The sequence below is a fragment of the Phascolarctos cinereus genome, unplaced genomic scaffold (assembly GCF_003287225.1).
Source record: "Phascolarctos cinereus isolate Bilbo 61053 unplaced genomic scaffold, phaCin_HiC Scaffold_5;HRSCAF=322, whole genome shotgun sequence".
Taxonomy (NCBI): Eukaryota; Metazoa; Chordata; class Mammalia; order Diprotodontia; family Phascolarctidae; genus Phascolarctos; species Phascolarctos cinereus.
This window is the reverse complement of record NW_027555958.1, coordinates 59577956-59593275: the sequence shown is the minus strand read 5'-3', so window position 1 is coordinate 59593275 and position 15320 is coordinate 59577956. Positions and strand designations below refer to the sequence as shown.

Below are 15320 nucleotides of genomic sequence, written 5' to 3'. Positions count from 1 at the left end.
CTGGATTGGGTCCCATCTATAGGCTTGTGTTCAGATCTCAGCCTTCATTGTAAGAGGAATATTCATAAGCTGGCATTTCTAGAGGTGGGTGGACCCTGGAATCATGTTCCATGAGGATAAGTTGAAAGATCTGAAGATATTTAGCTTAGGAAGGAGAAGACTCAGAGAGGACATTTCATCTGTCCTTATATAGTAGGAAGGACTGTCTTTTGGAAGAGGGATTACACTTATTTGTTTGGTTCTCCAGGATAGAACCAGGAGTAATGAGGGGAAGTTGCAAAGAAACAGACATAGGTTTGGTGTTCAGAAAACCTTTCTAATAATTGAAGCTGCTGCCGTGTGGAATGAGCTGCCTTGGGAGGCAAAGGAGTCTGCAAACCTTTATTAAGTGTGCTTTGCTTGTTAGGCACCATGCCAGATACAGGGAGTGCAAAGACAAAAATGAGGAACTTTCACTCTCCTGGTGGAATTCTTCAGAAAACACCTGGATGCCCATTTGCTGGGTGTCTTGGAGAGGGGCTTATCATTCCAGTTTGAGTTGGACTCCTTTCCAGACTTAAGATTCTAGAAGTCTGTGACTGGAGCAGCCAGCTTCCTGTTGGGCTGTTGTACTGTTCCTGACTTCTTGCCCAGGACCAACAGATGCCAAAGCTCAGAGTCAGAAATTATTCTGATTTACATCTGGTCTGTCATTCATTCATTCATTCATTCAGAAACACCTTTATTGATTGCCTGCTGTGTGTAAGGTTTGCCACACTAGGCTCTATGAGATAAAAATAGTGAGACACAATGAATGCCTATCCTTAAGGTATGTACAGCTCACTAAGGAAAATAAGGTATGTATGCAAATAACGATAATACAAAAGATGATAATTGGAAGTTTAGGTTGTTATAGCAGAGGTACGGGTAAGGTGCCAATAGTGGTCACAAATGTGAGCAGAATTGATCTTTCCCGTTTCATTGAGAATCAGAGAAAGCTTTACAGAATCTCAGAGTTGAAACACATTTCAAAGGTCATCCCCTCCACAGTAGTGCTAACTGTGTGATTGTCCAGCTCTGTTTAAACATAGCAACATAGATTTGAGCTGGGAGGGACCTTAGAGGTCATTGAATTCAACCCTTTCTGGGTCCTCTAGAATGAAAGTGACTTGTTAGGGTCACACAGCTACTAAGTGAGGCTGGATCCAAAAATCTTCCTGCCTTCAAGTCCAGTCCTCTGTCTACCACACCATTGCCTTTCATCCCCAGTACTGTGAAATTTACCACTTTATGAGGTAGTTCACTCTATTGTTGGACAACTAATTATTAGGAAATGTTTCTGTATACTTAAGTCATTGATTCAATTCAGCAAATGCCTGCTGTGAGCAAAGCACTGCTATGTGTCAAGGATACAAAGATTTAGTCAGTGCTTAATACATGCTTGCTGATTTTTTAAATGGCACAGTCACTGGGAGTTACTGGGGGAATGTGAGATGTACGCAGGGAACGATAGTATGGGGCAGGGTGTGGCAGGGCCAAAGGGGAGAGCCAGGCAAAATGCTCAAGGGAGATTTGAGGAAGGAAGAGGAGACTTTTGGGTGGGGGGGTGGTGGGGGCAAGATCAGGGGAGACTCTGGAGGGGTGGCACTTGATGAACTTTGAAGAAAAAGATTTCAGCAGTTAAAGCATGGGGGAATGTGGTCAAGGACAGTTTGGTTGGAATATGTCAGAGGGTACTAGGAGAATACTAAGCTTGAAAAATTGACTGGAGTCAGTCCGAGGAGGGATTTAAATGTCAGACTGAGTTTTTATTTTATCTGGAGCATTAGGGAGCCAGTGCGGGTTTTTAAGTAGGGAAGTGGCACGGTCAGACTTGTATCTTAGGAAGATTATTTTTGGCATCTGTATGAATAATAATAGTTAAGCATTATGTAATGTTTTACATAATGTTACTTTTATACTTTATATTTGATCATTATCCCCATTTTATAAGTGGGAAAATTGAAGCTGAGAGAGATTAAGTGACTTGCCTAGGGTGATATAACTGACTCCGAAGTCAAGTGCCTTCCTCATTCACTACATCACCTCGCTGCCTAGAAACTAATGCCTCTTGTAACATGTATGCCATGGTCCTAGTCCTGCTCTCAGGAGCTATGTAGGACACTTCCCACAAGCCTAATTCTTCTCTTCTGTATAACAAGCTTGCAGATATTTCAAGGCTTCATAGAGGAGCTAGCATTTTCGTTGGGTCCTGAAGGCTAGATAGATATTGGGAATGAGGAGTTTTACCCTCTGAGCACCAGGTCTTTATTCCTTGAACTCTCCCCTAACCCAACAGTGTGATTCTTTTCACTATCCCCCTCCCCCGAATAACCTCCTAGGCTCGTATTTAGTGCTGTTCTTCCTTCCCTAGACTGGAGAGTTATAGAGACCTCATTGAATCTAATTCTTAACCGAAGCATCCCCATCCTCTGGCCCAAGAAGTCATCCTACATCCTTTTGAAAGCCTTCTAGCCTCTTCTTGAAGACCTTCCTTGATGAGGAACCCACTGTCTGTAAAGGCAGACCATTCTGCTTTTAGATTTTTCTAATTGCTAGGAAGCTTTCCCTTAATTGAGTTGAAATCTGATTCCTAGTTCTGGTCCTAGTTCTGCCCTGAAGGGCCCAAACAGAAATACCTCAGTTCCTCTTCCATATATTATCCCTTTAAGTATTTGAGGACAACTATCATTTCCATCCATCACATTCCATTCTATCTTTTCTTTAGAAGCAAGCATTCCCAGATCCTTCAGATGAATGAAAAGGTATTTATTAAACACCATCTTTGTACGCCCCAGGTTTGAGGCTTCTCACCATCTTGCCACCCTTCCTCAGGCATACTCTGACTTACCAGCACCGCTATAAGAAGCTAGTACTCAGAACAGGGCCATGGGTGTGACTAAGGCAGAATACAGTGGGAGTAGCCTAGCCCTTCCATTCTTTAGATACTATATCTGTCTTAATAAAACCTAAGGCTGCTTTAACTTTTATGGCTTCGTCTTACTGAGGAAATGAGGAGAGCATTCCAGGCTCTTGCCGAGAGACATCATGACATAACAGCTGCAGAGCTAGCTTTGGAGTAATGTGGTTCAAGTCCTGCCTCTGACACAGCCTGATGGTGTGACCCTGAGCAAGTCATCTAACCTCTTACCTTTAATGCCCCAGGCTACTCTCCTAAGGCTATAAGCTTCAAGACAGTTGGAGATTTACATTGAGAGAAGAGTTTTGTTTGTTTTTTAACCAGGAGCTCACAACACAAATGATAGCACAGGGTTCGACCAAAAGAAAAATCCTCTTGCTAACCGCTACTGAATTTGTAGTCTACTTTAGATCCTGGAGTCTTTTTGGTGTGCATTGTAACCCAGCCACATTTTCACTTGCTACTGATGCAATTGATTGTTTAACCTAAGTACAAGACTTTACATTTATCCCTATTAGTTTCATATCATTAGCTTTAGCCTACTGTTCTTAGCTCATCGAGATATTTTTAGATCCTGATTCTGTAATCTAATGCATTATCAATTCCTTCTAGCTTTGTGTCATCAACATATTTGACAAACATAATATAAATGTGAACTATGACATCAACTGGACTTGAGCCAAGGACTGAGACTTGTGGTGCTCCACCAGAAACTTTAATCTGGGTTGACATCAGTCCATTAGTAATCAACAGGCATTATCTGGGTTAGGTAACTTGGGCAGTTTTTAATCCATCTTATCTTGTCCTCTAATCCTTTTGCTTCATCTTGTGAGAGATTTTTGTTAGGTACCTTGCTGAAATCCAGATAATGCTAAGTGTCTGTCGATTTTACTGTCATAAAATTTCTCACATACACTGTATCCTTTCTCTCCTCTGACACTGCCACCAGCCTGGTGCAGACCCTCATCACCTCATCCCTAGACAACTGGAGTAGCTGCTGCTGGGTCTCCCTACCATGAGTCTCCCCCCTTCCAGTCCAAAGTGCGGATCTGACCTTGTCCCCTCAAGATCAAGTATAAAATCTATGTTTGACATTGAGTCCTTCATAACCTGCCCTCCCTCACCTTTCCAGTCTTCTTACAGCTTATACCCCAACACATACTCTTCAGTCCAGTAACTTCAGTCTCAGCCCAGTCTCCTGGCTGTTCCTCAAATGAGACTGTCCGTCTCTCAACTCCAGGCATTCTTATCAGTGACATCTTCCAGGCCTGGAATGCTCTCCTCATTTCTACCTCCTGGCTTCCCGGGCTTCCTTCAGCTCCAGCTAAGATCCCACCTTCTACAGGAAGCCTTTCCCACTTCCCCTTAATTCTAGTGTCTTTCCTTTGTTGATTATTTCCAATTTATCATGTAACTTATTTGTGCGTACTTGTTAGCATATTGTTTGCCATCAGACTGTGAGCTCCTAGAGAGCAGGAACCCTCTTTTGCCTTTCTTTGTCTCCCCTAGTACAGTACCTGGCACGTAGTAGGCATTTAACAAATGCTTATTGACTGACTGACAGACTTTCACTCCAGTAGTCTCTAAATGCTGTCAAAAAAGAAAATTGTATTTGTCGTATCTGGTTTTTAATGTACCCAGTGTCTCATAGTGATCACCTCATCTCTTTTTAAATCACCGCAGGCATTCCTTTTAATAAGCCATTCCAGAATTCTTCCTTACAACTGCCAACATTCTACCTTCTTTCCTCTCCCATTTTCCTAGCCTTCCTCTTTCCTCTCAGATCAGTTCAGCTGGTCCCACATTTATTAGACTGCTGTTGTGTGCCAGGCACTGTAGGGATACAAAGACAAAAAAAAACCAGCCCCTGTCTTTAAGGAGTTTACATTCCAATTAAGGGAAACAGTATGTACACAAATGAACAAATGTGAAATCTATAGAAAATAAATTCAGAAGGGGGAGATGGGATGGGATGGGGTGGGAACAAACCTTAGTTTATCTTGGATGTAGAGTGTGTGACAGGCAGATGTGACTAGAAGGAGAGATGGGGCCAGATTGTGAAAGACTTTAAGTCCCAAGTGGAGGACCTTTGTATTTTATCCTGGGGGATTGACTTGGAATATCACTTTGGCTGCTGGGTAGAGAATGGATCGCAGTGAGGAAAGTCTGGTTTCAGGGAATCCAGTTAGGAGGAAACCATCCTCTTCTCTATTTCTTTTCCCCCCAGCCAGCTCTTCCTCCCCAGAGTTCCTGGACTTCTCTGTCGCTTTGTTCTTGCTGCTTCTCCCTCCCCACACACATCAGGTCACACCCACTTATTCTGTTTGGGTCACGTCTGGCAGGAAGGACCCCCTCAGATGAGGAGATGGGTAAATGGCATAGGGGTAGGCAGCTCTGACAAAGGGGGATAGAGAACCTGTGTGTAAACACTGGTCCTGGAGCAGACACCTACTTAGAGCCCTTCTGTCTCCCTAGCCAGTCTTTTCAGTCCCATCTTGCCTTCCAGGTTACTTTTCTACTGCAGGTAAAGAAGAAAAGAGGGAGGGGGAAAGGGGTACATGAGGAGAGGGGAGGAGTGGTCTTTGTCCAGGAGAAGAGGAGGAGGAAGAGGAAGGGGCTGGGGTGGGAGGACAACAGTTTCCATGGTAACAAGCCGGCCAGCAAGCCCAGGATCTGAGAATTCATCTCTAGAATCTGGCCTATTGGATTGGTTGGTTTGGGAGTGGGGAGAGACAGGCAGGAGGATAGAGTGGATTAAGTAAGGGAATCAGGGATATGAGATAGGGACTAGGGCCTATGATTCTACCAGACATTAATTATGTTAATGGCTCTTTTAAAGCCAGGATAACCACAGTCCCTCATCAGGAGTCCACCCCTAGCCTGTCAGGCCCCAGCCCCAGAGCATCCTCTGACCCCACAAGGGCCTCTATCTTGACTCCAGATCCCAAAAGAACCAGTGTAAGTTCCCTGATTCTCCCTCTCTGGGCAACAGGCTCAGATTATAGTTGGGCCCCATGCCCCTCCCCCACCTCTTGGCTATTCCTAGTTAATCTGAGTGGGAAGCTGTGTGTGTGTCTCACCCCCAGGGAGAGAACCTGATCTTATTGTCCAACGATGACTGAAATTGAGGCAACTGGGAGGAGAAAACACTGAACTAGTATCCTCTGCTTCTGTCCAAAGAACCTTCTTTGGTAGTCTTGCTGCCCGAGGCCACAGGGCCCAGGGGCCATGGGCCTAGGCTTCTGAAGCTTACTTAGCACAGCTGTAACCTGTGTGGATGGGGTTTAAATTCCAAAATGAAATAAATTTGGTATGTGAAACTATCTGGTTAACATGGAAGGCTCAGAGAGAGCATTGGGGAGGGAAGGGGATAGAGTACCATCTGTTTGTGAGGAGGGAGAATTGGAACAGTTTTGAGATGATAGGGGATTATGGGAGCAGCATAGAGAGAGACGGAGTCAAGGAGGGGATGGTGCAGCATTTGTTTGAAGGAAGAGGGACTATGGAGAGGATGGACCATAGATTTATAGGATCTGGAGCTACAAGGGGTTTTAGAGGTTATCTAGTACAATTCCCTCATTTTACATATGAAATAAAGTAAGTCAGATTGCCTATGTTACAGAGAAAGATAATAGCCTTTGGTGGACAGTAATAATAATAACTCATATGTATATAGTGCTTTCGAGTTTGGAAAGTTGGCATAGATTTACCTCTCTACAAATTAAGTATTCTTTCCACTATGCAGATGTATATTTGTGTGTGTGTGTGTGTGAATGTGTGCATGTATGTATGTGTAGGGTTGAAAGAATCATGGAGGTGATGGAGACATGTGTAGGGGTGATAGAGGGTTCTGAAGATGATGGAGTACTCTGTGTTTGGCAAGGGGTGTGACCCTGGGCAAGTCACCTACCCCAATTGCCTCACCCCCCCAAAAAAAAAAACTAGTGGATAGGGAAAGATTAGAGATGGTTATGGGGGGAGATGACTTGGGGGACAATCTGTATAGAAGATGGGATTAAGGGTGTATGTAGTGAAGTGGTTATCTCTTCATTAACGATGAGTCAAAGGAGGAGAGAATGGCTGTGATGTCCAAGGAAGGGGAAGGGGGAGGCCTGAGGAAAAGGGAAGGTTTGGAACCACCTCTTTGGGGTGTGGAAATTGAGGAGGGAAGGATTGCTCTGCTGTACTGAGGACCTAGGTGAAATTAGAAACATAAACTTGTAGTGGACACAGTCTTCTGGCTTGAGTGATTTCCCCTAACTTGGTAAATCCACTGAAATCACAAGGGTTTCTTTTTTTCAAGCAAACCCTTGACTGTTTACACCTTGTTTTTTGATTTGTGAAGTTGATTTTTGGACCTAGTTGCTTCCTATTAAATCTCATCCTGTTAGGTTTAGGAGAAGTAGTGGGGTACAGTTTAGTGAGGTCAGATTGAAATGAAAACAGATCATATTATCTGTGTCATGTCGTATTTTTATTTATTTTGTTAAACATTTCCTAAGTACATTTTGATCTGGTTTGGACACTGACTGGTGAGTTTTACTGGCTGTTTGTGGCAGGTTTGACACCTCTGGCATAGTGAGTAAAGAGCTGTCCTTGAAGTCAGAAAGTCCTGCCTGTGGTACATTGCAGGTATAAGACCCAGGGTAGGTCGCTTCCCTTCCCAGTGCTCTAGGCCAGTGGCATCAAATTCAGATAGAAAATAGGGCCACTAAACTGGGGCATGTTGATGTAGAAAATGTCAAATTAACATTTTCCATTTTTATTTATTTTGTTAAATATGTCCCAGTTGTGTGTTAGTCTAGTTAGGCCCCACTCCAGTGTTCTGGGCTGCATGTGAGATACCTCTCCTTTAGGCACCTCCCTCAGACTCAAAGTTACGAGGGAAGGTGTCAACCTGCATTGGCAGAGAGTGCTTCCTCACTGGAGAGTTCTCTGTTTAGTCTTCATCCTTATTAGGTTTGACCCCACATTGTAGCATATTAGGATCTTTTTTCTTCCCGCCTCTGCCATCTGCTGTCCTAGACATTCTGACTAGCTTTGAGTTATCTGCAGACTTAGTCATGATGCCATCTCTGCTTTTTTCCAAGACTTCAGAAAGCGTATGCAGGTACAGGATTGAGTGCAGAACACTGGCGGGGGTGCCCCACACTCGCTTTGGACACTAGGTGCTGCTCTTCCAGTCAGACCATTCAGTCGCTTTCACGTCCATCTACCTGCATTGTTAACTGTCTGGAGCCTTCCTGCTCCAGCACCAGAGAAGTTGTCCCAGGTGCTGCCTGGGATGTCCTCTTTCCTCGCTCTGCTGCTTCATCAGGAGTCCTTAGCTCCCTGCAGGGCCCTTGCCCTGGTCTCCTAGTTGATGTCCCCTCCTTGCTCAGACAGGCACTGTGTCGAGCCCTAGGGGTACAGAGAACATAAAAACAGTCCCTGCCCATGAGGAGCTGACAGTTTGAATGGGAGAGAGCCCACGCAAACATGTGAAGAACTATGTGCATATGAGATCTATGCAGCCTAAAGAAGGGGTAATTTCAGAGGGTATGCACTAGAATTGGGGAGACTGCAAAGGACCTTTGCTGAAGGGGGGGTTCAAGGTGAACCTTGAGAGAAGCCAGGCAGCAGAGCAAAGGAGGGAAAGTCTTCCAGTCATGGGGGACAGCGCATGCAAGGGTCATATGGGAGCAGCTTCAAGCAGGCCAGTATTGCTAGAGAGGAGTAAAGTATAACCTGACTGGTAGAAGGGGCCAGAATGTGGAGGGATTTAAATAAAGCACCAAACAGCATTTTGTATTTGATCCTGGAGACAATAGGGAGCCACTGGAGCTTAGTCAGTCGGATAGTGACATGGTTACAGTGATGCTTGAGGAAGATCACTAGGGTAGCTGAGTGGAGGATGGACTGCAGTGGGGAGAGACATGAGGAGGGCAGCCAACGAGAAGCCTGATACAGTAGTCCAGGGAACAGGTGATAGACGCCTGCACTGGGCTGTGTGTACTTCTCTGTGGACATTCTGCTAGCTTGGGTTCTAAGCTCTTTTAGGCCAGAGTCTTTCCTTTCGGTCTTCATAATGACCATCATATACTAAGAGCTTAACAAATGTTGGATTGGATTGAATTGGACACCCGTTAGGGAGTCATTGCAGTAATATAAGCATGAATTGGGATAGTGGCAGACAGGATGGAGGTGATGGCTTCAGGAGACGTTTCAGAAGTAGAATGGGCAGGTTTGGATAACTGATTGGACCTGAGAGGTGAGGGAGGGTTAAGGGAAAGTCAGACATGGCAGAACAGTGGCACTACAGGTCATAGAGGGTGTGCTGTGGCTGTGAAGGTGGGGGATATGGAGGATTGAGGGTTGGTCTGGATAGTGTGATGGGGCTTAGGGAATTAGGAAGATGAGAAAGCAATGGAGTAGGGGATATAAAGTTGAGGAGAGTGAGGGGATGGGAGATGATGGAAGAGAGGGGGCAGTGTATATATCTCTAAGGTTGAGGATTGTGTCAGGGATGGGGTGTGCATGTGTGTGGGGATCTGTGGATGAGACAATGTGTAAGGAAACAGAGTATTGAAGAGTGAGTGGGGTTTGGGAAAACGGGGTATTAGGAAGGAGGATGTTGGAAGGACTGAGGCCCAGGTCCTACTGAGTTTTTCCTTGTATCCTTCTGCATATCTGATGTCTTGGATGGTGGTATCCTTGGGTCAGTGGCTATGCTGCCATGGGTACTGAGCTTGCTGTTCATCCCTACCTCTCCCGTTGTCCCAGGCGAACACTGTGAGGTGAGTGCCCGCTCAGGCCGATGTGCTCCTGGAGTCTGCAAGAATGGGGGCACCTGTGTCAACTTGTTGGTTGGTGGTTTCAAATGCGACTGCCCGTCAGGTGACTATGAGAAGCCTTATTGTCAAGTGACCACACGCAGCTTCCCAGCTCGGTCCTTCCTCACCCTCCGAGGCCTTCGGCAGCGCTTCCATTTCACCCTGGCCCTCACGTGAGTGATGATGGGGAGAGGGCCCAGAGAGAAGGGATTGGGGGAACTGGGAGAAGAGTCTAAACTAGAAACTTGTGGGCTCCAGGCAGTGTTTGAAGATTGTGTAACTTCTCCTTATCCTTTTCCACAAGTTTAAAACTTGTGCCCTGCCACACCATGTTTCTGAGAGACAATGTGACATGGTGGATAGAGTGCTGAACTTTGCTGACATTAACTAGCTGTATAACCTTGGGCAAATCACTTACTTAACCTCTCTTGGACTCAATTTCCTCGTCTGTAAAATAGAGATAGTCATAGTTATCTCTTTCTCAAGACTCTTGTGAAGACCTAAGATAAGCTATGTAAACCACTGTGGAAGATTTATAGTGCTATTTAGATGTGAGCTGTTACTATTAATGCTATTACTGTCCACCAGAGGCTATAACCCTTTTCTGTAACACATGCAATTTGGCTTAGCACAAAATGAGTATGTGCCATGAAGAGAAGACTTTGGGCACATTAAAAGTATGTGTATTGATAAGAATGGAGAGGTGGGGATTTGGAATTTCTATTGGTCTGGGAAATTCCTAGTTGAGGACTCTCTGTCTACCACTCCTTCTCTACAGTTATCATCTCAGAGAGCTGCCCAGAGCCAGGAGTGGTTGGGACTTGCCTCAAAGGTGGCAGAGACGCAAGGCTTTCAGTCACATTTCTCTGGCTGCCCAGCACCACCTCTCTTGTGCATTTGTAATGTGCCTAGAATTACACATATAAATATGTGCTTACAAAAAACAGTTTTGAAAATATTCCTTGTTTTGGCCCCTGGATGTTGAGCTGTTTACTTTTCTTGGTCTTGTTCTGACCTGGAGTAGCAGGACAGTAATTCTCCCTGGCATTTCCACAGTGATTGATAACTTTCTTCATTAGTTTACCATGAGTTTTTACATACGATCCTCACAACAACCCTCTCAGCTAGGCAGGGGGGTTGGTGGGATCCCTGTTTTACTCATGACTAACCTGAGACCCCATGGTTGTCAAACAAGTCATTGGCAGAGCTAAGCCTAGAACTCAAGTCTCCTGTGTTTTCACCTAGTGCAAGTTCATAATGAATCTGCTTCTGCTGGCTGTCTTCCCTGGGGAGTCCCCAGAGGAGAGGAGGCCCTTCCTCAGGGAAGTTGGCTACCTCCTGGTTCTTTGAATGTACCCACCCCCTTCCTACGCCTCTGCTCCCATAGTCCTCAGCCCTACGACTTGGATGCACCTGTCCTCTGGGCAGGCCTGCCTACTCTCATCCCACCTCCCCTAGGGGTTCATTCTCTACAACATCCTGCATATTTCTTACCCTCTCCCTACCCTCCAAGCAGGTTTGCCACAAAGGAGAGGGACGGGCTTCTTCTGTACAACGGGCGCTTCAATGAGAAGCATGACTTTGTGGCCCTTGAAGTGATTCAGGAGCAGGTCCAGCTCACTTTCTCTGCAGGTGTGCCTCTTCTTTTCTCCCTGGCCCTCATCTACCTTTGTTTGTCTTTTCTTGCCTCTTGCTGTCTCCCCCAGCCCCGTGCATTCATCCCAGGCCTTGTTCAAACTTGGTGTTGCTTACTTCTCCTGAGGACAGCATGTCATCCCAAAGTGTACCCCTTCCTACTTTACCAGCCGGTCCCACAGGGCCCTGGTTCACTTTGTCTTCCTTTTCCCAGGGGAGTCAACGACCACCGTGTCTCCATTCATTCCTGGAGGGGTCAGTGATGGCCAATGGCACACTGTCCAACTTCAGTACTACAATAAGGTGAGGCTCGTCTGGACACTGTCAGGAGGAGGGGACTGTGCCAGGAGATCCGGCTCCTCTGGAATTGAGGCAGAGAAGCCTTAAGGGGGTCATGATAGCCTTCAACAGTGTGAAGGGTTATCATGGGGAAGGGGGTCTGATTTGTTGTGCTTGGCTCCCGGGGGCAAAACTGACCAGTGGGTAGGCCCTTCAGAGAGGTAGATGTCAGCTTCTTGTTTGACAGTTAGGGCTTTTAGCCACCAGAGTCAGCAGCGTGACAGTGACTAGGGTGTTGGCTGCCATGGCAGCAGAGATGGCTTCAGCATCTGAGTTTTCCATATACCAGCCCTGTGACCCTGGGAAACTCCCATCACTTCTCAGTTACTCTAGGCAATTTTCTTCCGATTATCTATTGCAGCACAGCTGCTGATCTGCTTTGGAAGAGGGAATGTCCTTACCAGGATTTCTCTACACCTCTGAACAAACAGAATAAATGAGAGCTGTCCCAAAGGAAAATGTGCTTCTTTGGGAAGTGGTGGGTTCCCCATTCCTGGAGGTATTCCCAAAAGAAGGCTAATTGACTGCTTGTGGGGGAAGGTACAGAATTGGACCAGATCTGGGGTCCAGGGATAAATTTCAGTGGGTCCGTGAACATGGGTGGCAGACTTGATTCCAGGAAGAGCTCCATGGGTTTCACCAGACTGCCACAAAGGCCTGCAGTACAGAATTGTGTGTCACATGAACTTGTGGACAAGTGAACTCAAAAGTCTGAATAGACTTCTTCAGAATCTTGTTTTTATTGGTATCCTTTCTTTTTTACGTCACTTTCATTTCATCCTTTCTCCCCTCACTTATGAAGTTATTTCTTATTATAAAGACAATCTAATAGCTGGACCTGATGGTCTGTAGACATGACATGCCACACCTATAGTTCTTCCTTTGCAGGGATTCAGCTGTTCGGTTGAGTTTATGTGATGGTCATTGTGTGTATTCTTTCCTGGGTGCCGTAGACTAGGGAGGTCTGCGTCACATCCTAGGTCTTCCCCTGCTTCTCTGAATTCTTCCTAGTCTCAGACCACAGTGCTAGTCTGTTACCTTGTGCATCGTTTTTTGTCCAGTGGTTCCCCAGTGGATGGTCATCTGATATGTTTCTGCAAAAAGTGAGGCTCTAAATATTTTGGTGGACCTGAGAAAATACACTTTACCATTACTGTCCTTGGGGGGGAAATACCTAGGAATGGGATGTTTGGATGAAAGAGCATGGACGTTTTGGTCGCTTTCTCAGCCTGATTCCAAATTGCTTTCCAGAATATTCAGGGCAGTCCCTAGCTCCACCGGCAGCGTGTTCACATGCCTGTCCTGTCAGCTTCACTAGGGTGCTGGGTATGAGGTGAAACCTCAACTGTTTGACTTAACCAACCATAAGTTTTGTGGTATGGGTGTGGTGCTTAGCTATGAGGTTACAAAGACAGAGACACAAGGAATAGTCCCTGCCTTCAGAAGCCTTGCATTCTTCTGAGGTGCTGCGAAATGAGGCAGCTAGTTTGCATAGTGGGTAGAGAGAGCTCTGGGAGTCGGAGTCCTGAGTTCAAATTCTGCTTCAGTAAGACACTGTGTTGTAGTGATGCTGAACCTAATTCTTTTCATCGATAAAGTAAGGATAATAGTACCCATCTCACAAGGTTGTTGTAAGCACCAGAAAGATATAATATGTAAAGTGCTTTGCAAACTTAGATAAATGCGAACTCTAAATGGGCCCAGCCTTTCTGCCAGGGGCATTTGTTTGACCAGGCCATCCTGGTCATCATCTCTGTCCTCATCACCTGTAGCATGCCCTAGACGGTGCTACAGGGTTGACACAGTGAATGGATAAAGGGATTGAGTGTGCCTGAATATTAGGGTGTCCGGCCAAGCCAGGTTGTGCCCCCACCCTGAGCCTGACCCCTTCCTCTCTTTCTCCTCCACAGCCACTGCTAGGTCGCTCTGGACTCCCACAAGGCCCCTCTGAACTGAAAGTCGCCGTGGTGACAGTAGATGACTGTGACCCTGGTGTGGCATTGCGCTTTGGAGCTGTCCTGGGGAACTACTCCTGTGCTGCCCAGGGCACCCAGGCTGGCAGCAAGAAGTGAGAGGGGTGGGAAGCAGGGGCTGGGTGCCAGGGGGCTGGGCATGTTCTTCCCATCTTTCCCTCTTCCCTGCCAGCCATGCTGAGTCTCAGGTGTGGGGCATGGAGGAGGAGAGGAGATGAGCAGGAAAGGAAAGAAATCTAAGAGCAAAAGAATGAGGTTAAGGGATAGTGGAGGATTTATAGGGGCCTGGGTGCAGGTCAGGGCACTGTGGCCAACTTTGGATGTTATTGTCAGCTCATCCTGAATCTTTGTGTCCCCGTGTTGCCAGCCCTACCCAGGGTCTGCTAGTTGCCCCTTTTGGAGCCTGAGCTCAGACCAGCTAGAGGTCAGGGCCTAGGGAGGTTCAAGAATTCTGCTACCTCCCTCTCCCCTTACTTCTACCCTTCTGTGATATCTGGATCAGATCCCTGGATCTGACAGGTCCCCTGCTACTGGGAGGGGTTCCTGACCTGCCTGAGAGCTTTCCCATCCGCACCCGCCACTTTGTGGGCTGTATGCGAAACCTGCAGGTAGATAGCCGGCGTGTGGACATGGCTGACTTCATCGCCAACAACGGCACTGTGCCCGGTATGAGGGGATAGGAGTGGGGAGACCGTGGGGGTGGGGGGACAACTCTCCCTCAGCACAGCAGAGGGGAGGGCCGGCTACTGTCTGCTCTGCCAGGGGCTGCCCAGGCACCAGGCCCACCCTGAGACCCTCTACCTCTTCCAGGGTGCCCAGCCAAGAAGAACGTATGTGACAGCAACACCTGCCACAATGGGGGTACCTGTGTCAACCAGTGGGATACGTTCAGCTGCGAGTGCCCTCTGGGCTATGGTGGCAAGAGCTGTGCCCAGGGTAAGCTAGCGAATTAGGGCTGAGCATAGGGCAGTCTCCACGCACTCTGACCTCCTGCTTCTCCTTCAGGCTTGGGAGCCAGGATGTCTCAGACAGAGCAAGTCTGTCTGTGGGTGGAAAAGCTTGCCTGGGCGAAGCTGCCCTGGGGTGGGCAGCAGAGGAGACAATGGGCCCAGTCAGACTGCGGGTCTGAGCTTGGCTCCCAGGGTGTGGCGGGAAGAGTATTGTGGGGCTGGGATTGGGGGTGAGTGGGCAGGGCAGGGATCTGCTGCACATGGGCAGCTGTACCCTACACCCCCTTCCCCATGGCAGAAAATTTCCCCTGATTGCTTTAACCATTTCTTCCCTGATTTCCTTGTCCCATTTCCTTGACTTCTTCAGAGATGGCAGATCCTCAGCGCTTCCTGGGTAGGAGCCTAATGGCCTGGCATGGCTTGGCACTTCCCATCACCCAGTCCTGGCACCTCAGCCTTATGTTCCGTACGCGCCAAGCAGATGGCGTCCTGTTGCAGGGGATCACCAGAGGGCACAGTACCATCACCCTACAGGTGGACCTTCAGAGTGGGATTGGGAATGGGTAGGAATAGAGAAGAGGGGACGGGTCTCTGGGATAAAGGCTGGGACAGGGCATTTGGATCAGAAATGGCAGAGATACTTAGGAAAGCCCTCATCTTCTTTGGGGTGGAC

The 15320-nt window shown here is 47.1% G+C and overlaps 1 protein-coding gene across 1 annotated transcript in view; it reads left to right on the top strand.

Annotated features, from left to right (window-relative positions):
• The window catches only part of CELSR2 (cadherin EGF LAG seven-pass G-type receptor 2), a 51754-nt gene that overhangs the window by 19731 nt on the left and 16703 nt on the right, over positions 1-15320 (top strand). The window contains 7 exon segments of the mRNA XM_021000642.1: positions 9701-9923; positions 11267-11382; positions 11600-11688; positions 13635-13792; positions 14200-14363; positions 14508-14633; positions 15015-15181. Coding sequence (XP_020856301.1) covers positions 9701-9923; positions 11267-11382; positions 11600-11688; positions 13635-13792; positions 14200-14363; positions 14508-14633; positions 15015-15181 — 1043 coding nt within the window.